The sequence below is a fragment of the Hylobates moloch genome, unplaced genomic scaffold (assembly GCF_009828535.3).
Source record: "Hylobates moloch isolate HMO894 unplaced genomic scaffold, HMol_V3 SCAFFOLD_17, whole genome shotgun sequence".
NCBI lineage: Eukaryota > Metazoa > Chordata > Mammalia > Primates > Hylobatidae > Hylobates > Hylobates moloch.
The window spans coordinates 41,719,435-41,747,063 of record NW_026652292.1 but is presented as its reverse complement, the minus strand read 5'-3'; the positions used below and the strand labels follow the sequence as shown (position 1 = coordinate 41,747,063).

The following is a 27,629-nucleotide window of genomic DNA, read 5'->3' as shown; positions in this document are numbered from 1 at the left end:
TTGACTTCCTAGCGTGGTGTCGGTAAACACTGACCGGCACACACATCCCTTAATGTGTTTCATTGATTACGTAACTTATCTAAAAAGATAGGTCAGCTCAGGCGAGGCCTCCCTCACACACTTTTCTTTCAATATTGGTGGCTGATAGATCTGCTTCCACGTGTATTGATACGAATGGCCTTGGAAAGAAAGAAATCCCGTCCCCTGTTTAAAAAACTCTGCAAGAATTAACAAGGATAAGTGTAAGGAGGTCAGTTGTCTGTCCCGAGGTGCAGAACCTTAATCTGAAAAGCCCCAAGCAGCTGGTTACCTAGGATTACACAGACCTGGTAGCTTTTGCCCTCTGCCTCTCTTTCTAGCACACACGTGCACGCACACACACAGGAACAGTTTCCCTGGTAATTTTGACATTTATTTTCCATTGTCAAACTTTACTTTCTTTTGGACATTTGGTTTTGCACGTGAATTGTTGGCATGCATAGTCAGCTCGTCCCCTCTTCTCCATCTGTAACGTTATTCAAACAGGCGTTCAGACAACGTCTTCATGAGTTTAAGATGTTTGTTTCTTTCGGACCAACACACACTCGCTAGTTCAGGCTTGCTCTCTCTCCTCTCTCCCCGCTCTTTCATGCAAACATACACCGAGTCCTCCTCCACGTGTACCAATGAATGTCTCCTCCGAGGGCTCTTGAGTTCAATGTCACGCTGGGCAGAAGTGGAGCAAGAGTAACGAGCATGTGTGGAGCGCGGACCGGGAGAGACCCTTTCTGGCCAACAGAGGGCAGCCGAGGGGAGGCGCTGGGGCGCGAGGGCTGAGCCGAGCTGAGCCTCGCCTAACTCCGGCAGCCTCAGCTTCAGCACCAGCCGCACCGGAGCCCGGACCGCAGCCACTAAGGGCAGCGGCGGCGGCGGGAGCCAGGCGCGCAGCTAGCAGCGGCGCGGTCGGGAAGCAGCAGCCGCCGCCGCCGCCGCCGCCGCCGCGACGGGCAGCTGGGCTCGCGGGCAGCCGGCTCGGGCCCCTACGCTCTCGGCTACGTGTCCCCGGCGCCGGGCGGCCGGCGAGTCTGGAGCCCGCGCCGTCGCCGGCCGCGTTCTCCGGGCATGGAAGGAGGCGGCAAGCCCAACTCTTCGTCTAACAGCCGGGACGATGGCAACAGCGTCTTCCCCGCCAAGGCGTCCGCGACGGGCGCGGGGCCGGCCGCGGCCGAGAAGCGCCTGGGCACCCCGCCGGGGGGCGGCGGGGCCGGCGCGAAGGAGCACGGCAACTCCGTGTGCTTCAAGGTGGACGGCGGCGGCGGCGGCGAGGAGCCGGCGGGGGGCTTCGAAGACGCCGAGGGGCCCCGGCGGCAGTACGGCTTCATGCAGAGGCAGTTCACCTCCATGCTGCAGCCCGGGGTCAACAAATTCTCCCTCCGCATGTTTGGGAGCCAGAAGGCGGTGGAAAAGGAGCAGGAAAGGGTTAAAACTGCAGGCTTCTGGATTATCCACCCTTACAGCGATTTCAGGTGAGGGCTCCCGGTCGCCGCCCCACCCTCCCTTCAGGCGCGCCCTCAAACGCGCTTCCCCGCGCTTGGGAGGGGGGCGCCCCGGGGACTCGGAGGGCGGGCGGGGGGTGGCGCTGCCGGCGGCGTCGGCTCGGGCTGAGCAGGCTCCACTCGGCGCCTCCGGGTAGTTTCCACCCAGGAGGGGCTCGGAGGATGTGCTCCCGTTGCCCAGGAATCCCGGACAGGCTCTCCTCCTTGGCCTCCTGAACTAAGGGGACAGATCAGGGAAGGATGGAGGCCACGGTGACCCCCCTGGGAGGAGGCGAAGTTGTACCAGGGAAACTTTTACTTCAGAGACGAGAGTGTGAGGAAGCAGGCAGCCACCCTTCCTCGAGCGGCTCCCTCAAGTGGGGTCTCAACCAAGAGGGAAAAGGAGGCTTTCTGGGGCTCAGGAGAAGACTGGGTAACCGGAGACAGCGATTCACAAGCCCGATCAGTTCCTGCCGCGCTCGCCCCTGGGGAGTGTGTTTAGTCTGTTTTTCTTTATAGGCGCTGGGTATCCTCGTTGTGTTTACTCAGAAACAGCGGCAGGCAGGCAAGAGAAGGGCAATTCGCACTTGGATAGTCCCTGACGTGAGGTCTCACCAAAGCCAGGCGCTTCCAGGCGGGGCGAGAGCGTGGCAGGAAGCCTCTAGTTCTTGAAACAGAGAGAGGGGGCGTTGCCAGAGCCCCCTTCTGAAATAGAGCGGCACCCTTTCTTGACCTTGACTACAAGTCTGTTTCAAAAATCTTTTTCACGTCCCCCAGCTCGGGAAGAAGGACAGGAAATCTGTCAGCAGGAAAACTCCGCTTTGGAGAGTTAAAATTAAGACGTTTTCTGATGTTATTTGTCGCCCAAGTATTCGCTCGGTGATAAGTAAGTTTAGAGATTGTCAAATGAAGGTCGTGTAGTAGATTCTCTTATTAGCGTGCGCACGATTATCTTAGCTCCTGAAGAAGGCTGGACTTTCCATTTTAAAATGCAGAACTAGCAACTCCTAATAACTCAGGGTGATATTTATTTATTTGGCCGAACTCGTTTGAAAAGAAAAAAAGAATCAACTAAAGGAGTATGTGCATATACTAAGCATTCTTTATAGGATAAATATAGCAATGTAAAGCAGCCCTGGAATTAGTTTAGAAACTAAGGGAAATTATCACCAACTGCATGCCTTAACGGGAGCTGTCCACAGTTCTGAATGACATTAGCTGTGAAAAACCCACAGTCCCGCCACACAAAGGCTCAGAGTGACAGTCTTTGCCTTCTTTGAGATATTTCTCGTCTCAGAAATCAGTAGCCTCCGTGATCTATGCGTAGAGTGAATGGATTTTAGAAAGTGTATAATTTTTAGATACTTATTTGTAAAAACACACAGCAAAGTCTAAAGGAGAACTTATAAAACCTAATGACGTTTATAGTCTAGAGATCATTAAGAGTTTGATTGAAAGAGTGTTCATTAAAAAAATTTAAAAAAAGAATGTTCATATTAAAAAGATGTAATAAATAATCAAACCTGTTTCCTCCAGTAGGAAGATAGGGAAGTAAACTTATAAATGACACTGTTCTAAGATGTGTAAGGTTGTCGTGTTCTTTAGAAATTTAAAGGTGGGAATCAAGTATAGAATACTATCTTTTCCTCAGTCCCCAATGGAAATATATTTCACCCCATTTTAAAATTTTTAAATGAAAATAATTTACATGAAAATAGTCTCCAGTCTTAATAGCAAAAATAAATGTGGTATTTCCAGAAATGTACGAGGTTCAATATTAACATGCAAAAATGCTGAACTTTTAACATTTAATTTCACTCAATAAAATGATTACATATAATGCTTTTATTTCTTCAGCAATGTGAAAAGGACTATCTCTTTTCAAAATGAATCATACATCAAGTAATTAAACTTTTTCCCACTTACTAAATAAAAACATAGGGCCACTTTTCAGGAATTAGAATAGCATGCGAAAATCTTTTGAATGAATGGAATTACAGGATTCTCCTTATTTTCCCAAGGAAATCTTCTGAGACAAAATATCTCTTTAATAAAAACATTGTTACTGAAGGGCAAAGGAACAAATTGAAATCAGGTGATGATTTAATTTTATTATTCATTTCAAAGAAATGGGAAATGATTAAAAAGTGAGCTAATACTCTAAACTCCAGTGTGGAGTAGTTTGGAATATTTGACTTTTCCCTTGTATAAATGGAAAAAAGAAAATGGCAGGCACAAATTAAGCAATTATAATTATTTAGATCTTTTTAAACTGAAAGATATCTGAAAAAATAGATTTTAAAACATAATTAGAATATACACTGGTGTTCTAAAACAAGCTGGAAAAATAATCGTGTACTTGTTTACATTCAGAATATATTTACATCTTATTATTTCATTAATGTTTATTGTATGATCTCAAAACCAATATAAGATTTTCTAAAATCTATAACGTCAAGATAATGTAATGAAAAAACAAAAATAGGAAAGACGAAATTCTAGCAGTAGTTTTTTTCTACAGGGAAAGCAATGTGTGAGTAATTTTCAACAGATACTAGAAATTTTTGTGGTCATGATCTAGCCTTTACTTTAGGCCCTTTCCTGAAGGATTCTTTCAGGGAGGTGCTTTACTACAATTCCTAAAATGCCAAACTTAAGTTCATTAATCATTTAACAACTGAGCGAGTGACACTTAAGAGTAATTTCTATGAAGAGTGGGGAGATATTGCAAATGAAGATATCCAGAGGATTCTTTTCCTTGACACTTTTAATAAGCCTTTGCATGGCCAGAGAAGTTTACTATGTTCTTACTCCAGGGCATGTCGTGACTTTAACACTGTTTCTAGTTTCCCTTCTCAGGATAATTTTTGAGACTGATAGCTTTCTACTTTACTTACCTCAAGGGACAAGGCTGTGCTCCCACTGAGACTTTCAGAGAGCTAGCTAGTGCCTCTTTTACCCGCCAGAGCCCAAGAGTGCTATTGCTGTGTCTGGCAGGTAGTTTTCTCTACCCCTGGCGTAAGTAGGGCAGAGGTGCTGTATTTACCTTTTTCCTCAGGAGAGGGTGATGATAGAAACCTTCAGAGAGTAAAACAGAGTCCAATAGTATAGATACTGTTTGAAATAACTGGGTGGAAGCTACAGAATTTAGTAAACACAACAAGCTCATGTTTTTGTTTATACTGTGGTATATAAGCACCCAAACTAGGGAAAACAGGGATAGTTACTTAAAAACAAATGTAGCTCGATTTTTCTGTAGTGAGAGCATGGTCTTAGTCTTATTGAATTTCATGTGAACAACACACAGACACATTTAATTTGGAGGTTAAATATGATTTTTAAAAATTCATGGTGATTTTATATTAATTAGCTAGAATTTTACTAAGGTTTAAAAGTGATGCTCGGCAAGCATTGTGCTTCCATAGCCAATTGATAGTTATGATATAATCATTTAAATAGATTGAAAGAATATTTAAAATACTTTTGTGGATGATTTTTATTATGCAAGCAATTTATCTTGGAAGAATTTATCACCAGACTATTTGCCATTTTAGGGATTCTGTCATTATTTTGTTCCATCATGCTTACACAAAGGGACTTTTAAAAAGAATGCTCCTTTCCATATATATTGCCAGCCAACATCTTGCTCCTCATAACGGAGGCAGTTTCGTATCTTGACTTCTTATTTTTTTTCAATTTCTTTTCATCATTAGTATGAGTGTGTGAAAAGCTTATTGTGTTGTAAGTACTCAAGGACTCTAGAGATGGGAGTTACTTCCTGAAGATACCATCACTTCCGGTCTTCCATCTCTGCTTTGGATTGCAGCCACAACTGTACTAATATCAGAGATCACTGATGTGTTCATTAGGAAAGGGAGGTTTCACCCGTATTATACAGTTCATAATAGAACATTTGCTTCCACGAGCTTCTCACAAGAAAACAATTCAACCTTCTAGGGTTTAAAGACGAATTAGCCTACTATTATGTTATCTTTGTGCTGAACACACTCTGTCTCTGCCAGCAATGCTGATTTTATTTGCTTTTCCTATCAACATAACCAAAATTAACCATAAGAACTTATTTTTTTTCTATGTTAGATGAACCTTTTTGTGCTTTATCTTTAAGTTCAATTACATTTTTCTTAGTGACTCTAGCAACTGTTAGACACAACATGAAATTTCTTCAAAGATTTAAATGTGTGAATTTATTTAGTTACTTTGTCTTAGTATACATGTAAGTTATGCAACTTTAAATTTTAGCAAATGTTTCACTGTTGCATTTAGTAGATATTATGATTTATACTATTAAAATATAAGATACTTTTCATTTTTTTCTGAGCAACTTTCCATTTAAATCTACTTTTGGGGTATGATTATAAATTGAGCATCAGTGAAGAGGTACACTTTACTAATCATATTTAATTACGTGGACTTGGATTTATGAACATGCCTGTTGAATAATGAAAGAAATTTAAATGCATTGGAAAGATATATTACTTATTATTTGTATCATAGGTTCATTTAAGAAAATTGTATTCAGCTTTATCCGCTTGATCAAAAACCACAAACCAAAACAACATCACCACCAAAAAGCAAGATAAATAGTATTTGTAATTCTGCATTATTATACTCAATGCACCTATGTCCTATAGTGAGCAGGAAACCAGCAGAATGCATTTGGTATGATTTTCAGGTGATAATCTTATCATTCTGAATATAATTCTTGTGTTTAGCAGATAATTCACTTCATTATTTAGCAACAAAAATTGGGCTCAGGAAAAGAACTTTCAGATAGAGTCTCTTGTAAGTACAGTGCAAATTATTGCAGATCATTAGCACTACATGAAGAGTACTGAGCATTTGCAGGGTCTGTGACCAATTTACATTTTATCATTTTGTGTAAAGGAGTAACAAACTATGAATTAGGCTGACACTATATATTTTAGTTGTAGAAATAGTGATAATAAAGAAAAAAGTCGGCCGGGCGCGGTGGCTCACGCTTGTAATCGGCGGGGGATCACGAGGTCAGTCGGACCAGGTGAACCCCGTCTCTACTAAAAACAAAAAATTAGCCGGGGGTGGGGGGGGCCTGTGTTGCATCCTGGAATTTTATGTTTTTGCAAAATAAACCTTCATGGCTCTGTTAATTCTATTCGTATATATGTACTACAGAAACTATTCAAGGGACATCTATATATGTAGAAGAATATATATAGAAGTAAAGAATATATATAGAAGTTGATTATTTTTGAGTTGAGCATTTATCTGACACATTTCACCCAATTTTGATAAAATTGATTTCATGACTCTTTCAAGTTATGTTAGTTAATTTTCTCATAGTATTTTTCTATTTTGTCTAATAGTTGACAACTCAGTTAAAGCAAAGAAGCAACATTCCTCATGCCTTAAATTTACAACTTATAATTTTATTTATGTAAACCTAATTTTATTTTCAGGTCACTAGCTGTAACTCTAAAAATATAAGGCTAATTTTACATACATACAAAGTTAGTAAATATTTATAAATTTTAGACTATCAGCTTTGTTGTATACAGTTATTCAGTATTTTAAAAAAGTGCCGCAACAAACATCTTTGCACCTTACTCTTCATTGTTTTGGCTAAAGTTCAGGGAATGGAATGACTGCCTGTGAACATTCTAGAGATTCTATAGATATTGATTTGACCAATTAATACTGCCTCCAGTTTACAGATTTCTTAAAATGACAAGAATAATGTAGGTTCTCCAAGGTTGACATTCCTGTTATGGTATTTACAGGCTGTTTTAGGACAGAAAGTGTAACCTGTCCTCCATTTCATTCAACATAAAGTGACAAGAGTGATCTTTAAAAAGCAAATCCAATAATATTGTTATGCTCTTTAAAACCCTTTAGTAACTTCCCATTACTCTTAGACTACATTGAACCAACTTTCTGTGAGCTTCAAGACCCTGCATAATTTCAGCCGATATATGCAGCCTCATCACATGCCACTCATTCCAGCACTGTGTTCCAGCCACTTGGGTAAATTTTTAGCTCCTGGAACAACCTGAGTTCTCTCCTGCAACTAAGATTTTAATGTGATATTACCCCCAAGCTTGAAATACTCTTTTCACTTTTTATCACTCCACATAACTCGTTTCTACTCATCTTTTAGATTTCCATTTAATCGTTGTGCACATGGTTAATTTTCTGTCTAGGCTTTCTGTTCAGCAGAATTTATACTTATTTTTATATGTATCCTTTCCCTGGAATTTAAGCCATGCTAACTTATGAATCTTACTCAGTTTTACATTCCCAATGTTGTTAAAATGCACATAATAGACTTTTCTTGCCAAACTTTCTTAGAGGCTTCATTTTTTTTTCTTCAACTTTTAAGTTCAGGGGTAAATGTGTGGGACGTGCAGGTTTGTTAAATAGGTAAACATGTGCCATGGTAGTTTGCTGCACTGATCACCCCATCACCTAAGTATTACATCCAGATATGGTTTATTTTTAACAGCTTTTTTGAGACAAAATTCATATACCATACAATTCACCCATTTAAAGTAAGCAATTCAATATTTTCGAGTAAGTTCACAGTTATGCAGCCATCACCACAATCAATTTTAGAATATTTTGTCATCCTAAGGAGAAACCCCATGTGCGTTAGCACTCACTTTCTCTCCTCTCCCGCCCTCCCGCTCAGCCTTAAGCAACCACTAATCCACTTTCTGTCTCTGTAGATTTTTGCTTATTCTGAATATTTTATATCAGTGAAGTCATGCAATATATAGTGTTTTTTTTATTGGCTTCTTTCACTTAGCAGAATGTTGTTTCAAGGTTCATTCATGCTGTTACTGTGTCAGTACTTTATTCATTTCCTTGCTTAATAACATTCCATTTTATGGATATACTACCTTAATTTATTCATTTATCAGTTGATGGACATCTGAGTTGTTTCTGCTTTTTGGCTATTGTAGATACTGCTGATATGAATATTCTCGTACAAGTTTTTGTGCAGAGATGTTTTCATTTCTCTTTGGAGTGAAATTTCTGGGTCATCATAAATATTTATTGACTGAATGGACAAAGAATTATTCTCCAACCAGGTCATGAGCACATTTAATCTTAGAGTTAATAAATTCAGATGAAAGCAATGAAAGCTCTACTTTTTTCCTACAGTAATACCTGGCATCTCCTTCCCACTGGCACCTGCAAGTATGTGCCCCAACTATTACATTTCCCTGCCCAATACACAGATGAATAAATGAAACTGCAGAGAAGTTATGTAGCGTGAACATGGTGACATAGATAGATAGTAAGAACTGGGCCAGGAATTCAGTTCTTGTGAATATTAATTTTGTCACTTCAACTCTTTTACATAATAAGAAACAAGGCTGCCAGTATAAATAATTCTCCAAACCTTCTGGGAAACATGATGGATTGAACCTAATCATTTATACTTCCTTTCTCTTGAAGTCACTCCAAAATAATATGAAAAAGCACAGACACATTGGTAAGTAGAAGAAAGAGGAGACATCAGAGAATATAGATCTCAAGAACATTTGTAAAATAGGAAGTTAATGGAGAAATTATTCCACTTCCACAATCCTTCACCCATTGAAATCCAGAAGAGTTCAGGACTTGGAAATGCCAGTTATGAAATAGTTCCAGGAAAGCCAGACTGAAACCAGAATTAAATAAGGGTTTCCTTAGTGAATACAGAACTCCCTGTGCTGACATTCGGATGCTTGGAGCCAGGCCAATTTTTCTCAGTCAGGAAACTGGAGAAAATACCTCCAAAGGGAGACATTTCAAAGTCTTCAGATAAAAAATCATGTTTATTGCCTAATCACTCTGCAGAAATTCCCGCATGTGTACATTGAGGCTGTAATTATATTTTTGGTATGGCATTGGTTAATATGGAACTGAAAACAAAAGATAACCAGACATTTGAGAAAAGTCTCATGAGGGAAGACTAAATCAAACAGAGAAAGACTAAATCAAACAGCCAAAGAAGGTCCAGAGGGATGGCATAAGGAGAAATGATAGTATTATAAAAAATACTCCACAAATGATATCTTCATAAATATTTTATCTGCACAATAAGAACACGTTGCTATGAAAAAAAATAGTAAGAAATTTAAAAAACAGCTCTTGGATGAAATGTGTTAGCAGATAGAGTCTAGAAAGCCTGTCAGAATTAGAACAAAAAGACAAAAGGGAATAGGAAATATAAGAAAATATAGCAAAACCAATAACTAATTTATAAGGTCAAAATCTACCATAAAGTATTCTAGAATGATAAAAAAGAGTGAAAAGGGACATATGGAATTCATGGAGACATTTTTGATAAAATTTTCCAGATAGCAGCAACTGAAATGTCTGTTCTGAGGAACTTACGGAATACTTAGCATCATGAAAGAGAAAGACTGTCCAAGGATCATGACACAGAAGCTTTACAACACCATTGAATAAGCAACAAACAAACAAATGACTAAGACTTTTCAAAGAAAAAGTTACATATCAAGAAGTGGGAATAATACTTTAAGGTAGATGACAATGTAACAAAGTCTGCAAAATTCTGAGAGAAAGTAATCTCCATAAGAAATCCATACCTTGCCATAATACAAAGTTTAAATAAAGATATTCAGAAATTAAGAACTCTAGTATTAACTACCCATGTACCCTTTCTTAGAAAGTTATTAGATGACATGTTCCTGCAAAACAAGAAATTACACCAAACAACATGAAGACATAGAAGCTAGGAAATGGGCTCTAACACAGAGAAACCTGAAGTCCCAGGAGTACTCCAAAACAGCTAGCCTCGAAAGAAACCAGCCCAGACTGTGGCGGGAAAGCAAAGAGTTCTGGAGGAAGGCCTTCAGGGTAGGAAAAACAAATAGATGAGTATCAGCATTTGATAAATAACGTTATTAGGTGTTCCAGAGATCATTTGGAACAATATATTGATGACTTTCATATAAATATTTGTAGGGTACATTGGATACAAGTAAATAAACAAAAGACTTTTATTAACTCCAGAATGATCTAAAGGTGTCTAAAAAAGGGAAAAGAATCACAGTTCCTTGCTTGGTTCAGCAGTGCCTTCTGGTTATTTGGTCATAATAATGTAAACAAGTTGACTGTTTTAAATAAAGATTGTGGTGCAATTATTCTAGGTTAGTGGGAGGGCAGGAGAAACATAAATGTGGTTTGGGTGATGTCAGAAAGCTAAGTCCTTGTCTTCCACAGTTGGCAGCTAATGAATAGTATTTAAAATTGATAAATTAATTTCTCTTTGAAATATGAACTAAACACTAAAAGAAACAATTATGGTGGTTGAATTTGGAAAGTGATATGTAGGGGTAAAAGGAAAAGGGAGTGGCTTATATTTTCTCCTTAAAATCCTTGATGCTATTTTGCTTAAAAAAAAAAAAAAAGACTGTGGGCGTATATTATTTTGAGGTAACAATGTTAGGAACTGTTTGGGTCAGAATCCAAGCTTCACCACCTTAGTTAACGGACTTTAATTTTCTCAATTATAATATGAGAAAAAAATATATAAAATTCATGGGGTATATAGTATATATAGTGCGTATATATACTATATATGCTATATAAACATTTCTATATATGTAGTGCTTACAAGTTATGCTCTGCATTTAATGCTATTTAAGAGTTAGTTATTTTTATGCATGTAAAATTAAAACAGAATTGAGGCATGTTAGTTGTTTGAAAAATTAAATATTCTCTAATTACATACTCTAACCGTTTCCATAATTCTTGAAGAAAAAAAAATATGAAGGAACAGCCATGTAAATGGTGTGCTGCTATATCCTTTTTACCTTCATGCAAGCCCTGGCAGCAGAAGCCCTGATGTGCAATGCCATGTTTTATGTATGCTGTGTGAAATTGGTCTAGTCATGAGGCAGTTAGCATTGGAAAATTTTTTTTTTTTGAGATGGAGTTTCGTTTTTGTTGCCCAGGCTGGAGTGCAATGGCACGATCTTGGCTCACCGCAACCTCTGCCTCCTGTGTTCAAGTGATTCTCCTGCCTCAGCCTCCCAAGTAGCTGGGATTACAGGCATGTGCCACCATGCCCGGCTAATTTTGTATTTTTGTTAGAGACGGGTTTCTTCATGTTGATCAGGCTGATCTCAAACTCCTGACCTCAGGTGATCCGCCCACATTGGCCTCCTAAAGTGCTGACGTTAAGGCATGAGACACTGCGTCCGGCCGGAAAACTTTTAATATATCCTGTTTCTGCAAAATTTTCCAGTTTAAGCTCTTTAGTTGGTATAGAATGCCACAGTATTGAACATTTGGAAATAGCTTTTAGGGAAAATTATAATGGCATTCATTGGGTTGCATGTGCTACTTTCTGTTCATCTTTATTTTCATCAGAAAATGGCATAGTTAAACCATATGGGATGTTATTTCAAATCAGTTAAGTATTATATCTGAGGCAAATAAGATGAGTTATAACCTGATAAATCTTTCATTTTCTTTTTTATTGTCATGCTTAACAGTCTTTAAAAATTGTTATTTAGAAATATAATTATTTCTAGTTACGAATGTAAAAGAATTTGAGAAATATATAAATTTGACAGAATTAAAAAAAATCTTTGTGATATTTCTAGAGCAGTTGTCACTTATCACCCTTGCAGAATGTTTTAGCCTCATTTTATTAAAAAGACAACGCACCTTATTAAAATTTACACTACCTAGGTTGTTTGAGGAACATGAGCAGAGACTGAAAAATGAATACAGAAAGTTATTTGATTAGTTTTTTGTTTGTTTGTTTTTTGAGACAGAGTCTTGCTTTGTTACCCAGGGTGGAGTGCAGTGGCATGATCTTGGCTCACTGCAACCTCTGCCTCCTGGGTTCAAGCAATTCTCTTTCCTCAGCCTCCCGAGTAACTGGAATTACAGGTGTGCACCACCACACCTAGCTAATTTTTGTATTTTTAGTAGAGATGGAGTTTTACCATGTCGGTCAGGCTGGTCTTGAACTCCTGACCTCAAGCAATCCACCCACCTGGGCCTACCAAAGTGCTGGGTTTACAGGCATGAGCCACCGTGCCTGGCCTGTTTGATTAGTTTTTAAAGGGAGAACTGTTCCTTATTTTTCCTATAGAAGAGTCATTCTTTGTTTAAATAGTATTTTTTAAAAGTTGTCTCTTTTTCTAAACAATAAATTTGATATTTACCCTGAATATCCATGTAAGTGAATTAGAATGAAAAGTTTGGACACCTGTATTTTCTGTGATCTGGATATATAATGTATAAAAAGCAGAAATACATGCTAGAAGCACCAAGTTATGATTGAATAAGTATTGCACAATATAAATAATCCCATAATTCTATTGGCTATAATTATTGATTATACTGATCATTCATGATTAGCCATTTGTGTTAGTGATTCTAGGCTTGAAGACTCATCTAATACTTCACAAATCATATTAAAGCTATTGACCCTCTGACGTGTGCATTTATTTACAATATTTTGCCTGTAATTTCAAAGATTTGTAGTTTCCTTGAAGCACATTTATTTTTGGAACCCAAGTTAAGACTTCCTGAGCTATCTAATATTGTCATGAAGAAATAGAGACACTAAAAACAGTGTATGGAAGATTCAAAGATACAGAGTTTTGCTTGGGCAAGCTACTTAAGAATTATAGCTGAAGCGGGGCCAGGCACGGTGGCTCATGCCTGTAATGCTAGCACTTTGGGAGGCTGAGCCGGGCAGCTCTCTTGAGCTCAGGAGTTTAAGACCAGCCTGGGCAACATGGCAAGACCCCGTCTCTACAAAATATACAAAAATTAGGCAGGCATGGAGATTCATGCCTGTAGTCCCAGCAACTTGGGAGGCTGGGATGGGAGGATCACTTGATCCCAGCAGGTTGAGGCGTCAGTGAGCCAAGATGACACCACTGCACTCCGTCCAGGCTAAATGACAAAGTGAAACCCTGTGTCAGAAAAAAAACATATATATATGTATGTATGTATATTTAACTGGCTAGAAAGAGTTTCCTTGAGAGGGAGAGAATTCTCTATAAACAACTGGTTTAGTTTTGAGGCTGGCTACCTGGTGAGCAGGAATTGAAGGGAGACTTGTTCTGGATAGGTCAGGCAATACAATAAGGCACACAATTCTAACTAGGAATATACTTGTGGTGAAAGGAACCTAAATTATTTTTTGCAAACATTAAAGAGTTGATTGAACCAACAGATAAATTATGGAGTTAACTGCTAAGTTCAGTAAGATGGCTGCTTCTAAGATAAATATATTAAGATATATCAGTAACTTTCCTACATATCAACAACGATTGGAATCTAGAAAAGAAAAAAAAATCACTGACTAAAAAAACTAAAAACATAAGCTATATACCCTAATTTAGAATTAGAAAAATGATGTTACTGAAATAATTGAGTAAAATCCATTTTTATTACTTTTCAGCAAAGTTAAATCCAAAGTTAGGTTTAAATTTATAAATGGTAAAAAAAAATTTAAAAATTAATTTATAAATGGTAAAAATAACTGAAATCAGAAATCCTAGAAAAATATTAGTGAATTATTTAATAATAAAGCTATGGAGGGGGAGCTTGCCACCATATGACACTAAAGACTGTGAGTTATTCTAACCTTTCTAAAGGTCAGCTTGATACTTTATATTTTACAAATATTGAAAATGTATAGGATAGTAAGTTATTGTAAAGAAAAAATATGACAAGATTGCAAAGACATGAGAACAAAGATGATTCCTATGGTATTTTTCATAATAGCACAAAATTATAAACATATAACCTCATTAAAATTTCAACATATTTTAAACTTCAGGTTATCTATTTCTCTCATATCTCTGCCTTTTTTTCATAGAACATGTCACAATTTACACAGTTTATCATACTTAATGTTTCATTTCTTTACTTTGAGTATTGTTTATCACCCCCTCATCTGGAAATTTAAGGCCCACTAAGATAAGGTGCTTTTGTTTGTCTGTTTTTTTACTGTTTGAATTACTGCACTCCCAAGCTCCCAAAGCTAGAAGTAAGCAGGGTATAAAGTAGGCACTTAATAAATTTGAATAAATAAAGAGACTTTTAGCAATATTATGCTTAACTTTGGTTTTTATATATAATTACCAACAACCTTTTTCCCTATGTGCCCTATAAAAAACAATAATTTAGTGTGGACATTTAATCTGCATTTTATTCCTTCACAGAAACATGCATTTGGAAATAAGATTTGAAGCCATTACAATTAAATAAATGCATATTTCTATGAGCTCTATTTACTATAATCCTTGGTTTTATGTAGTTTTTAAAATTGGGATATATATATGTATGTATGTGATATCTTGTTGTCTTAGTTCTTTTGAGCTGCTATAAGAAAATACCATAGACTGCATGGATTATAAACAACAGAAATTTATTTCTGATAGTTCTGGAGGCTGGAAAGTGCAAGATCAAGGTGCTGGTTGATTTGCTGTCTGGTGAGAGTCTGCTTGTCACAAATGGCTGTCTTTTCACTCTAACCTAGCAAGGTAGAAGGGGTGAGGGATCTCTTTTAGGAGGGCACCCAACCCATTCATGAGGGCTTTATCCTCATGACCTAATCACCTCCCAAAGGCCTCTCCTCCCAACACCACTATCATGTGGGTTAGGATTTCAACAGATGAATTTTAGGGAGACATAAACATTCAATGTATTGTATTTGGCATGGCTCTTCTTTCACAGCCCTATAAAAACTATTTAAATGTCATTGCCTTTAGAATCAGTGCTGTCTTAATCAAAATAAAGTTGAGAATGTATCCCTTTGGGCAATGACATTTAGAAAGAATTACATTACTTTTAGGTATGTATCATTTATTTTCTGTTCCACTTTGCCAAATTGTGCTATTTGATTTAACAGTGCACCTTTAAAACCTTATTGTACAGGGATGGAAAGGTAACATTATGTCCCTCTAGGTTTAATTAATAAAATATTGAGTCAGTATTTTGAAAAAGGATTTTTTTTAATTTTAACTTTTTGTTGACCAGGATTTTTTTTTTATCGTGTTTACCAAATTTACAGTGAAGAAATAATATTCCAGTGAAAAATGTCCTGAGTGAGCAGTGTTAAATTAGCCCTTGTGTAAATAGAAAATATATCATAGATCTTAATAAAGGAAAATTGAAGTTGACATGATTTTCAAAAGCAAAAAGAACTTGAGTCTGAAAAGATGCAAAACTAAGATGTCAGCTTAGTTTTTGCCTATAAAAGACAGAGCAAGACCAAAATCCAAACAAACAAAAAATCATGGGCAACTTTACAGGAAAACTATCCCCAGCAACCTGAAAGATAAGTGACACAAACCTTCAACAACTGCAAGACCTGTTTTTGCACTATGTGTTGGAGGAAGGAAGCAGTGGTAAGCAAGGGTGTCTGACAGAGCTGAGAATATGGGAGACTCCCACGCAGCCAACAGGAATGGGATGGAACAGCAGCTGAAACTGGGATGGAATTTGCACAATTGGTCTGCCTTAATTTGAAGAGGAGAAATGTGTCATCCCGGTTCTTGGGCAGGCAATGTATCAGAAGAGCCTGGAACAACTTGACATACCAGATATTAAGGAGGTTATGAAAGACTACCAAGGTAATAGCAAAAAGAATCAGGATCCCACTTGAAGAAGCCAAAGATGAGCTTCAAAAAGGATAAGAATTTCTATGATTTCAAACCCATCAGATGTTTAAATTTGAGTTCATAATGATGTAAAAAATGATTACCTACCTTCACCTAATACATGAAGAGATAATATAATTAGAAAAGCATGATTTTACCAATCCTATTTAATTAATGAGTCTCACAATAAAAAGGAAGGGGAAAAAAGAAGAGGTCTTAATTTTGAAAAGGAAAGATCAAGACTATAATTAAAGGACAGTACAATATTATTATTTATCTTTCTGTTTTACTCACAGATCTTATTTGTATTTTCAACAAAACTCTAATAATACTGAGGCAAAAAAACTTAATGCAACTTTATGCAGGGAAAGTGTCCCAGACAGTCTCAGAACGATCAGAATCTTAACTCTTTTAATTGGATTTGAATGGATTTTCCCTCTCTTCTGAAGAGTGAAAACTTTCATGGCTACCAGCATTTTGGGATGCAAATCTTTTTATTATTTGGTTCATGTAGTTCAAATAGAAAGGAGGTATTATGTAATGGAATAGAGGAAGCCTAATAAATTCAAATCATAAATAATCAATACTTTTTAGTATAATTTTTATAAAACAGCAATTCTTTATTTGTTCATTGTTACACTGTTGTGATTCCAGAAAGCGTAAAGTGTTTTCAGGCTTGTTTTGAAAGTCAGTCAAATGTAGAATTATTTTAGAATTGCACACCTTCTAAGTGTACAAAGGGAAAAATCCACTGGAAAACAGCAAAATGATTTAGTTGACTGCAATGTGGCACTGCTTTTATATTTCTTTCCTATGTAAAATAAAACTGATATCTATTCCTTCTGTATCAACAAATCATGTTGGAAAGAGAGAGAAAAGCTCTTAACCTACTTTCCTATTTTCAATTTTTAACTTTATCATGCTTGCTAATTGCCTGGGTGTCCTTTAACCATCTAGTTCCATGATCCTTTCCCAGAGGCTTGGTTTAATTTTAATAGTGCAGTGTATTCAGCCCTAATTATGAGAGCTCACTGCAGGCAAACAGCAAGAGATAGTAATGACCAAAACATGTTCTTAAATCAGCATCACAGCTACAACAGGCACATTGCTATAGACATTGACGAAATACAGCCATGTAAGGCAATATTTAGAAGCTAGTGACATTTGAAAATAGCATTTCTCCCAAGAAACAATTTTATTACATGTGATTTTTTAAATACCTACTTTTTGTACTGAAAGTACAATTTTTTTTATCAATTATTTAAGCCAGTCCAACACTCACATATTTAAATTCTTTCATGATCAATAACTAGGCATGAGATGGTTCCATGACTTCACCCGAGTTAGAAGGTTCACAAAATATGCTGTGTGACTAGAAATACTGTCTATCATTTTTATTGAAATGCATGCTTCTATGTTGTCTTAAATGCCCAAAATAAGTAGAGATTTTAAGCATTCTCCATCATAGTTATTTTTACGTTTATTTAGCTGGGGGAAGATTTCCTGCTGAAATGTTGTTTTAACTGGTCACACAGGGGAAAGGCAACACAGTCAGTGAGCTATTCTACAAAAAGTGTTCCAAATGCAGTATTACCTGCTAAGTTCTAACTAGGTGCCAGGTGCTAGTCCAGGTGTCTTTATTTCTGTTACCTCACTGGGTCCTTAGAGCAACCCTATGACAGGTACTGTTTGTTTCCTATTTCAGCTTAGAAAACTGAACTATGGAAAAGTTAGGCAGTTATAATGATAGCTTATAAATGGAGAAACTAAGATTTGAACACAGAAACCTGGCTCAGAGCCCAATATCTTAACCACTGTGTTTTGTCCCAGAGGTATTCAGTCATATGCTGATCCAATGACTTAGTCATTTTCTCAGACTTTTAAATTTATACACTTTTAGGAATTATACGTATTTTTTGTTCTGGGTATATGAATTCTAGTTATTTAGGTGTTATTCTCCAGTGGGAAATGGTGCCCTTTTAGTCAAAGATTGGCTACAATTTTCTGGGAGCTTCATTTCTAGTTCATCATGTTGGATTAGATCCTCTGTGTTAAAACCTAACTACTTCAGATGCTCATTTGTTTTTGCAAAATGTTAAATATTTGACAGTAAAGAGTTAAGGGCAAATCTTGAAAATAGAAATGTTCTTATTCAGGAAGACATGTAAAAAAGAAACAAAACTTCTTTAGACTGTACTTAAGTTTAACACTCCAGAAAACTACAAGTCCAATGAAAACATTCTTCCTAAAAATACTTTTAATTTCCTTTCATTATGTGTTTCTGTATCCTTTTGAATGGTAGTGCTTAAGTACCAAAATGAACAGACTATTTAAATGAAAATCGCAGAGAAGAGCTGTACTCATGATGAAGTCATTGGGAGGCACATGAAAATAGAAGGAGGCTCTAAAACTTTAGCCACAAATATTGAGGAGAGACACAGTTATTACACAAAAAGGTCAGTGTTTGTCATTAGGTTACAATCTACCACTATATAAATGTTATGTATTAGTTTATAAATTAGAGTTTATAATAATAATAATGGATTACAATTGCTTGGTAAAATTTAGGAGAGTTATTATTAGACTTTGAGTCCACTAAAGAAAAGGCAACTGAGAAAGGCAAGAAACAATGCATACGGTTTCAGATGGCAGATGCCCAAGAAGTTTTTCCATTAACTATGGTACTGTTGTACCTCTGAGACTGTTCCTTCTGGTTTCTTGTGGTCTGATAGCAGGATATTTCACCTAAGGGAATCACTGCATCCAAAGCAATTATTTCATAAGTAGCCATCACTTATCTGGACTATAGAGCTATATAAATAACCCGAGGAAGCCGAACCCCAAACACAATTAGAAAGAAACAGATGTACTGGAGAATTTGGGAAAATGCTACTAAAACTTCTCTGTTTAACATTATAGTGTGTGTGTGTGTGTGTGTGTGTGTGTGTGTGTGTGTGTATGTGTTTAATCTTTGGAAAGGTGAGGTAGGTATCACCAGTCTTCAAGATCAGACTATGCTGTAATAATGGATAATTTAAAAATACATTTCATTTATCCTCCTAACTTGAGTAAATTTAAATTTAAATTATTTCTCTATAAGAAACATGCTCAAAACATTTTAATATAAATTAAAACAAACCCTTGGCTGTCAGTTATGTTTGCTACTTCCATGGTTTACATTTGACCTTCCCAGACTTTAAGAAAGGGGAACTTAGATTTACTCTCTCTCTGTCTCTCTCTTGCTTGTCGTTACTCTTTAATCCTGTATTACCATTTCTGTAACCCTTTCATTCAAGTCCTACCTTGAAGAAATAAACAAAATAGAACAATAAAATGAAATGAAACAAGCCAAATAAGTAAACAGTAAATGTCATTTAACCTCCTTCTTTTTAAATATAACACACACTTCCTAGAATTTATTTAATTTAACTCCTTAGTGGCACTTAATACCCCTTTTGGAGGTCTCTGTTTCTTTTCTCTTTGGATTATTTTCCTACATGTCTGCACACTGCTTCTCAAATTTCCCCCAAGGCCCCAGCCCTTTTGCGTTTAGTTTTCACCTTTCGACAAGGCTCTACAGATAGGCAATTTGCTTCAATACAGGTTCTTGATCACCTAGTATGTGCCAGCCACTGCTCAACCAGAGTAGAGCAGTGAAGAAGTCAGATATCACTCTGTTTTTTGTGAGCTTCCAATCTTGTGAGGAAGACATGCAGAAAATGAGTAATGAGAGGTTATCACTGATAACAAAGGAAGACTACGGGGTAATATGTGGCAGGGTAGAGCTAGGGGTTTAATCTAATCCAAGGGGTTTGGAAAGCCTCCATGAAGATGTGGGAGTTAAACTTAGAATTCAAAGACAAATAGGAATTAGCCACATGTTTCAGGCATCTGTGAAGACAGAACTGAATACTTGGCAAGTTAAAGTTATAATGAAGCAACTGCTGAAAAAAATCTTGAATCATTTCCCACCAGTATTAGTTGGATTATATGATAAATGGATTGCTAGGAGATAGATAGATTGATGGCTAGATAGATAGCTGATCGACAGATGGTAGGTAATAATTAACTACCTCTCAAGGATCATACTGCATGTCCATTTCTTCTAGAATGTATCATCACAACCTTTGCCCATTTTTCCTGTTATGATTGTATTTGAATATATTTCCATTCAAGGTTAAGATTTCCCACAAATCTTTCAACATGTAAATGACCATTCCTTTACTTTGCATTCTCTTAGAACTTATTTATAATTCATATCTCATTATCTTGAGACTGCAAATATTCTCTGGTTATTTTAGACCTTCTATTCTTTCCTCTGTTTTATTTCAAATTCCTTCCAGAGCAATTTATGTCTTCTACCTCCTTTTGATTTAGTTTCCTTCCATTATCATTTATCTGAGTGGCCTAAGTGTCTTGTTCCAAGACATGCTCCAAACATATTTTGCTCTGAACATGTTAAAATTTTTCTCCTGATTTTCTTTTACAGAAATACAAATAAAAAATATTTTAATAGTGTAATTATGGCTATACTTTACTTAATGTGATCTCTAACGTATCTGATTGACCAACAAAAATATAAGGTGTATATAGATTTGCTTATGCATATGTGTGTGTATTTGTCTAGTGCAAGTTATGTCTATATTCTTTATGTACTTATAAGACACATATTACAATATGGTTGATTTCCTGAAGATTTCATAGGCAATATTCATGATGAAAAAGCAGGTCATACTGGAAAAGCTAAGTGACAAAGTATATGTGAAAATTTGAAGTAAAGTGACATCTCAAAAATAAATATGAGAATAAAGCTTGTTTATATGAAGTTCAACCATATAAAAATATACATACACATACATGCACTCACGTCGTTTATAAATTATGTGAAGCAGGGATGCATGCACACAGCTGCAGTGGACAGTTCCATGTTTGTCTTGATCTAATCAATGACCAACAGGACTGAATCTTGGAAAAGTTGTGAAGTGTGATAATCCTTGGTTTGCTCACCAACCTTTTCTTACAGCATTTCTCTTTTCACTCTTGAGCTTATCTTCTATTAAAACAGAAAAGGACCTGACATCAACCATTTATTCATGGTATTTAGATTGAAGTATATTCACACTGAAATGACTTTATTGAATGTTTATACTTTAAGTTTTTATGTCTAATGGTATAACATAATTGTTCACAATGGAAGGAAATGAACAAACTGCTTGGATGCAGGTGGGTGATGGGAGCTATAGAGATGGCCTTGAAGTTATATTAGCTTTATTTGGCTCTTTGTGAAGCTAAAGGTGATTTAATACTTTGGAATGGTCCAGGGAAGGGTCAAAAGGTACAGTCCAGTTTGAAAAAATGGGGCAGATGTTGAAGAACATAAATTTGTCTTGCTGTTTTTGGCATAATTGTGTGATTTTTTTCTCTACTAGTTCAGCATGCCTGTGTGTATAGAGAGAATTTAGATGATAGGCTCAAACCACATTTGGGTTTTGGCTTTTGGATGTGTTTGAATCAAGGATCACTAGTGACTCAGTGGGGCTAGAGAATGAGTGTTCTGGATAATTCCCATTATGAGATCTAGTGTGTTTAGGGAAGGAACAGCCAACAAAGGTTTGTATGGGTAATAGATATTATGTGACTAGCAGACAGAATGAGAGAAAGGACTTGGCTGGCCTAGGATATCTTAAGGGACAAAAGTTGATCTCATGCCACATCTGAATTGGGGGCCAAGCTACTATCAGACTTGATATAAGATGAGTTCTACACATTATCTGTAAGTATGTGGCAGTATGCTTCTTGCAAGATATATGTGATAAAATTCAGAGTAGTAGTGAGAATACTGGTTCTAGCAGGGTCATCAAGTCATATTTTCTGGGAAACCATATTGCCATTTATATATATTTTCTAAGTAGCAATAGTTGGGAATCCTGAAGTTGTGTGCCACCTACATACAACATACAGTAAGTCCTTATATATGCATGCATATCTTATTATTTTTATTTTAAATATTTAAAAATGTTTATAGAGACATGGTCTTGTTATGTTGGCCAGGCTGGCCTAGAACCCCTGGTTTCCTTCCAGCAATCCTCCTACCTCAGCCTTCCAAAGGTTACGCGAGTGAGCCACTACACCCAGCCCATGCATATCTTATTGAAAATGCCAAGTATCATTTATTGTACTCTAAAATATATTAATAAAACATTCAGCATTTGTGACATTGAAAAATCTTGTCAATTGATAAAATTGGCTTTCGATTTATCTATAATGACTTAAAATACAGTTAATATTAAATTAAGTTGTAGAAGAGGACACAAATTTTCTTAAGTTGTATCTAATAAATGGCATTATATTAATATTTGTGTAATTAACGAAATAAATATTCTCTTTCATTCTTGCGAAACTTTGTTAGAGTTCATAACATAAGCTTAACATAAAATTATAAACAAATACTGTGTATATGTAGATAGAAGATCTGTATAAGATCAATCACAGAAGATTGCTAGAATGAATGTTTTCCTCTTTTTATTCATTATCCTTTTATTTAGCGATTTTAATAGCTGCCTTCTCAGAGAGTTCTGTGGCACTTAAAATATAGACTTCTAAGTTCTCCTCATAAAATTGTTTTAAATTATTAAGTTTTAACTAGAGAGAGTTTAGGATTGTAGTTATTTATCCCAAAGAGCTAATTTATATAATTCATAAAAAGCAACTTAATTAAAGGCATATATGTGATATATATATATATATACACATACATATATGTCAACTAAAAGCCAATGAAAATTAGCATTTTAATATTAACTTTTAAAACATAACTATCCCATGGAAAGCTGAGTATAATAACTAAAAGGTTTTCACTTAATGCCTTGGTATGGTCTTTTGTCAAAGAGAAAAATTTATTTTGCCTTAAACATTACACAAGAGATTTTACTTAACATACGAAATTAACAATGGGAAATTATTTAGGGGCACATAATTTCATACTTGAAATCACGATTCATGAAATAAATTAGTACTAGAATTTCATACTTGAAATCATGATTCATGAAATAAGTTAGTACTAGAATGATTCTGCTGTGCCTTTCTTGTGGTAGAGAGCATATGATCAAATTTGTGACCTTTGATTAAGGGGTCTATTTTAAAATGTCTTATCAGTTAATTGTAGCTATAGAAAACTTTATTTGAAGACAAATACATTTCTTTATCACCTCTAACCCTCACTTGTGATACTGATATAAGCAAAGAATCGTGCTACTCAAAAAAGCCACTAATGAGTAGGGATGCTTGGGTGGAATTTGAAAAGATAATCTAAAGAGCTTCTAGTGGCCAAAGATGGAACAAATTGAACAACTGAGTAATAAATTAGGATTGAGTTATAAACCCAAAGTATAAGTATCCATGAGATCATACTGATATAAAAAGTATTGAATCAATAAATAAATGGTGTGGGGGGACTCCAAATAATTTATGTAGCTATTATACCCTCAGGGAAGTGGGCCGTTAATGTCCATTCCTTACCTGTAGGCTGTCAATAGTAATTTCTTTCAAATAATGATTTGAGAAATCTGACTAACATTACAGTTAAGTGATCAAAATTAACAGTCATAAGTCACGTTGATAGTATGTACAGTTGACATGATGTAATCTTTGCCTCTGTGCTATTCCTCTGCAATACCCATAACCTCAGTCTAATTATGAGAAAAACACCAGATAAATCCTAATTTTTAAGGTCATTTTACAAAGTATATGATGAGTACCCCGCAAACTGTGAATGTGATCAAGAAGAAAAATCATCTGAGAAACCTGTCGTATGAAGCAGAGCCAAGGAGACATGCTAACTAAACTGTAACGTGGTACCCTGGACAGCATGCTGGAACAGAGAATGGACATTAGATAAAAAGTACGAACATGTGAATAAAGTATGGACTTCAGTTAATAATAATGTATACATATTTGTTCATTATTTATCACTGATGTAATATGTAAAAATAGAGAAATTAGGTGTGAGATATATGGGAACTCTGTTATTTTCTGTAAACGTGAGACTATTCTAAAGCAAAGGTTTATTTAAAAAAAAGATAAAACAACCTTTTAGCAGTGAAAGACTCAGGGCAGAATTAATTAACAAGGAATCAGAGAACATAGGTAAAGCTACAAGCCTCTCCAATTAAAAAAAAATTGGATCTTTTGCATAACATTTTTTTATTTTTTATGACATCATTTGCATTTCTGAATTATTAAATATGGCAACCTTCTGTTTCAAACACAGACAACAAGCAAGTCTTTTCAGGCAAAATCTACGTTAGTCAGTTTTTTTTTACTTAACTCTCTAAGGACTTTTTAATTTTTTGATGGAATTCAGTTCCTTTATTGCAAATTGGGTTGATAATATATGTACTGATAGCCTGAGAACGAACACTTGTAATACAACTATAAATACTAGCAAGTACTGAACATAGACAAGTGGCATCTGAAAACATCCTTCTGTCTATTCAAGCTCACTGAGGCCTAAAGAAGCTTTTAGTATCATTTCTAGCTTTTGAAGCTTATTATTATTAACAATAACTTTAAAAAACAAAATTCTGTAGATTAGTATAATAATTTCTAGTATTTTCTGCATAAATATGCTAATAATTAAGACAACCTTTGTTTATGCACAGTAGATATGTGATTTAGTAACATGTTCACGTTTTGCTTTAGGCACAAGCCTAGTAATCCATTGTTCCCATGGTGTTTTTTGACTGGTCAAGTGCATTGCAATAGTCAAATCAATTTATACATGTAGGTGCAGTGTTGAATAATTTATATTCCATAACATCCTCCCTCTCTTTCTTTCCTCTCCACCACCCCCATTTCCCCATGACATTGTTGAAATTCAGGAAAGAAAGAATTTCAAAATGCAGATTTTAACTAAAAGATTTAATACTTTTCTTGGAGTAAATATCTTTCTTATGTGAATTATAAACTTTAAACCAATTGAGAAGAAGCCCTATTATCTGCTGACTTACATTTAGTGACTTTGTAAAGATAAAGTCCTTAAATATAACAATAACAGATTTTTGACAGTCCTAACTCAATTTAAATTAGTAGTAACTTAGAACAGAACCATGTCAGACTTATAAAATATACAGTCTTAGTATTTAACTATTGTTTATATTGGAACATTTTACATAGCATTTTACTAGTGAACTATAAATAGTTATACAACTATTGAAATTGATCTTTTTTCTAAATTCTACCTTCATATTTTTTTATCTGACAAGTAATCATCAAAGGACTGTTAGTCATCAAAGTGATAATTCCTCACTTATCAAAGTTTACTCAGCATGTAAGTATTGAATTGCAACTATATGTAACCACGTATTAGGTGCTGAAATAGATTCAAACAAGAGTAAGGCATGTCATCAAAGTGATAAGTCCTCACTTATCAAAATTTACTCAGCATGTAAGTATTGAATTGCAACTATATGTAACCATGTATTAGGTGCTGAAATGGATTCAAGCAAGAGTAAGGCATGAATCTTGCTCATAAGGATCTTACAGTCTAGTGGGAGTGTGGGGATGGGGTGAAGCAGTTATATATAGCTATATATATATATATATAGTACTATATATAGTACTTTAATAATATATAATATCAGATAATCTAATGCATACTGAACATGATTTGCAGGTAATAAACATTAGGGTTAATAGGACAGAGTAATTACTTCAAGCTGGAAAGTTCTGGAGAACTAATGAAGGGATATGACATTTGAGCTGGACCTTAATGACAGGTGGGATTTGGGTAATGGAGTTTGGAGAGAACAGGCCTTTCACGTACAGGATAGAATATAGATGATAACAGAACAGTAGGCAAGGGTGATGGGGCTATTAAGGAAGGCATATTGAAAATAAACTTGTTTTCTCTAAAATAACTAAGGAATTGATTTAAGTTTCCTGATTAATAATGCATTTAATTAGTGTTTTGCCACTTTTCAAGGAATTAAAGCTCTTGGTGTTACATTAAAAGTAATTTGATTGTATAAAATGTACTTTAGGGCTGTTACTTTTTTCTATTATCCATATGTATCAGTAACTAATAAAGTCACCGAGATTTGGGAATATTTATTTGAATCTGTTTTGTAAAATGTGCTGTTTGCTTCACATTTTTAGTAAAAACTGATCTTAGATGATATTGTGGATAAATTAATTGTAATTTATTGCATGGTAGAATTATGTTAGTCTATGTGTTGGCCCTATCCTTTGAAAAATATGCATTGAAAGAAGGATTTAATCATTTCCTATAAAAGATATGACTTTTTCCCAGTAGACAGATCCTAAAGCAATAAAGTTTATGTTGGATATAGATCAGATATTAGAGAAATGTACGTTCGCATGTTACAGCAGAGTAAATTGAGACTTCCTTAGATTAAAATAGTGTAGGGGCATGACAATTTAAGAAATTATTCCTGTTAAAAAATGCATGATCCAAAATTACATCATATTTTCTAATTGAGGATGATTCTTAATGACCTCCAGCTTGGGAACTAATGCCTACATCCCTTAAGGAAAATGCACTGCTGTGTTTATAGGCTCCTTTGGTAGCAATATTTTAAAGAAGCACAGGGCCGGAAGTTGAAACTAAAATTCTCTCCTAGCTTCAGTTGTTTAACTGCAAAACATATGAAATGTGTTGGATTTAGAATGTGGCAATTAACTTTTTTCATTATTGAAGAAAAACGAAAAGCTCCAGTAAAACATTATTTGGAGATGCAGTTTTTTGGTTTTTTGTTTGTTTGTTTAGTTTTTTTCACTTTGTTCCTAAATTTGCCTTTCCTTCTTTTTCTGTCTGTGTGGCAGATACATTACATCTATGATTCAAAGCAAATTTCTCCATTTTGGTGAATGTCTAATTTTTTCTCTTCATCTATGACTACATTTTCCACATTTTTACTCTTCATATTTATTTTTTATTAAGAGTTTCCATATTATCAGCCTTAAAATGTAATCAGGTGTTTCCTAATCTTGAAAAGGAGGAAACAACTTTACACCTCCCTTCATTCCAGTTACAGAGGGGGATGGGAAACACCATAAACTGATCTAAATAAATAAAAGAATAATCAAATTTCACTTATTCTAGAATGTTTTCTATGACCTTCCTATCTTTGACTTTCATTTGTTAACAGCCCCATTTCATTAACACATAGTCTATAATATCGTGTATCTCCACACAAACTGTTGTTCACTGTTTGCAATTTGTTCTTCAGTACAGCCTCATTACCATTGCTTTCATAATGCTAACCTTTCTTTGCATGATCAATCTAAAAGTTTGTTCTTTATCTACATTTCTTTCAGAGAAATTTTCAAATCAGTCTCATTTGCTGCTCCATCTTCCTGTTGGAACGAACTTGGCCCATGACCACCATTTTGGATCTTTTCTTCTTTCTATGTATAGTTTCCCCTTTGGAGGACTCATGTTCCTCTA

At 35.7% G+C, this 27,629-nt stretch overlaps 1 protein-coding gene across 1 annotated transcript in view; it reads left to right on the top strand.

Annotated features, from left to right (window-relative positions):
• Nucleotides 1-1,004: 1,004 nt before the first annotated feature.
• The window catches only part of HCN1 (hyperpolarization activated cyclic nucleotide gated potassium channel 1), a 401,400-nt gene continuing 374,775 nt past the window's right edge, over nucleotides 1,005-27,629 (top strand). The window contains exon 1 of the mRNA XM_032135182.2: nucleotides 1,005-1,505. Within this exon, the coding sequence (XP_031991073.1) occupies nucleotides 1,102-1,505 (404 nt within the window). The 5' untranslated portion in view covers nucleotides 1,005-1,101. The remainder of the gene's footprint in view (nucleotides 1,506-27,629) is intronic.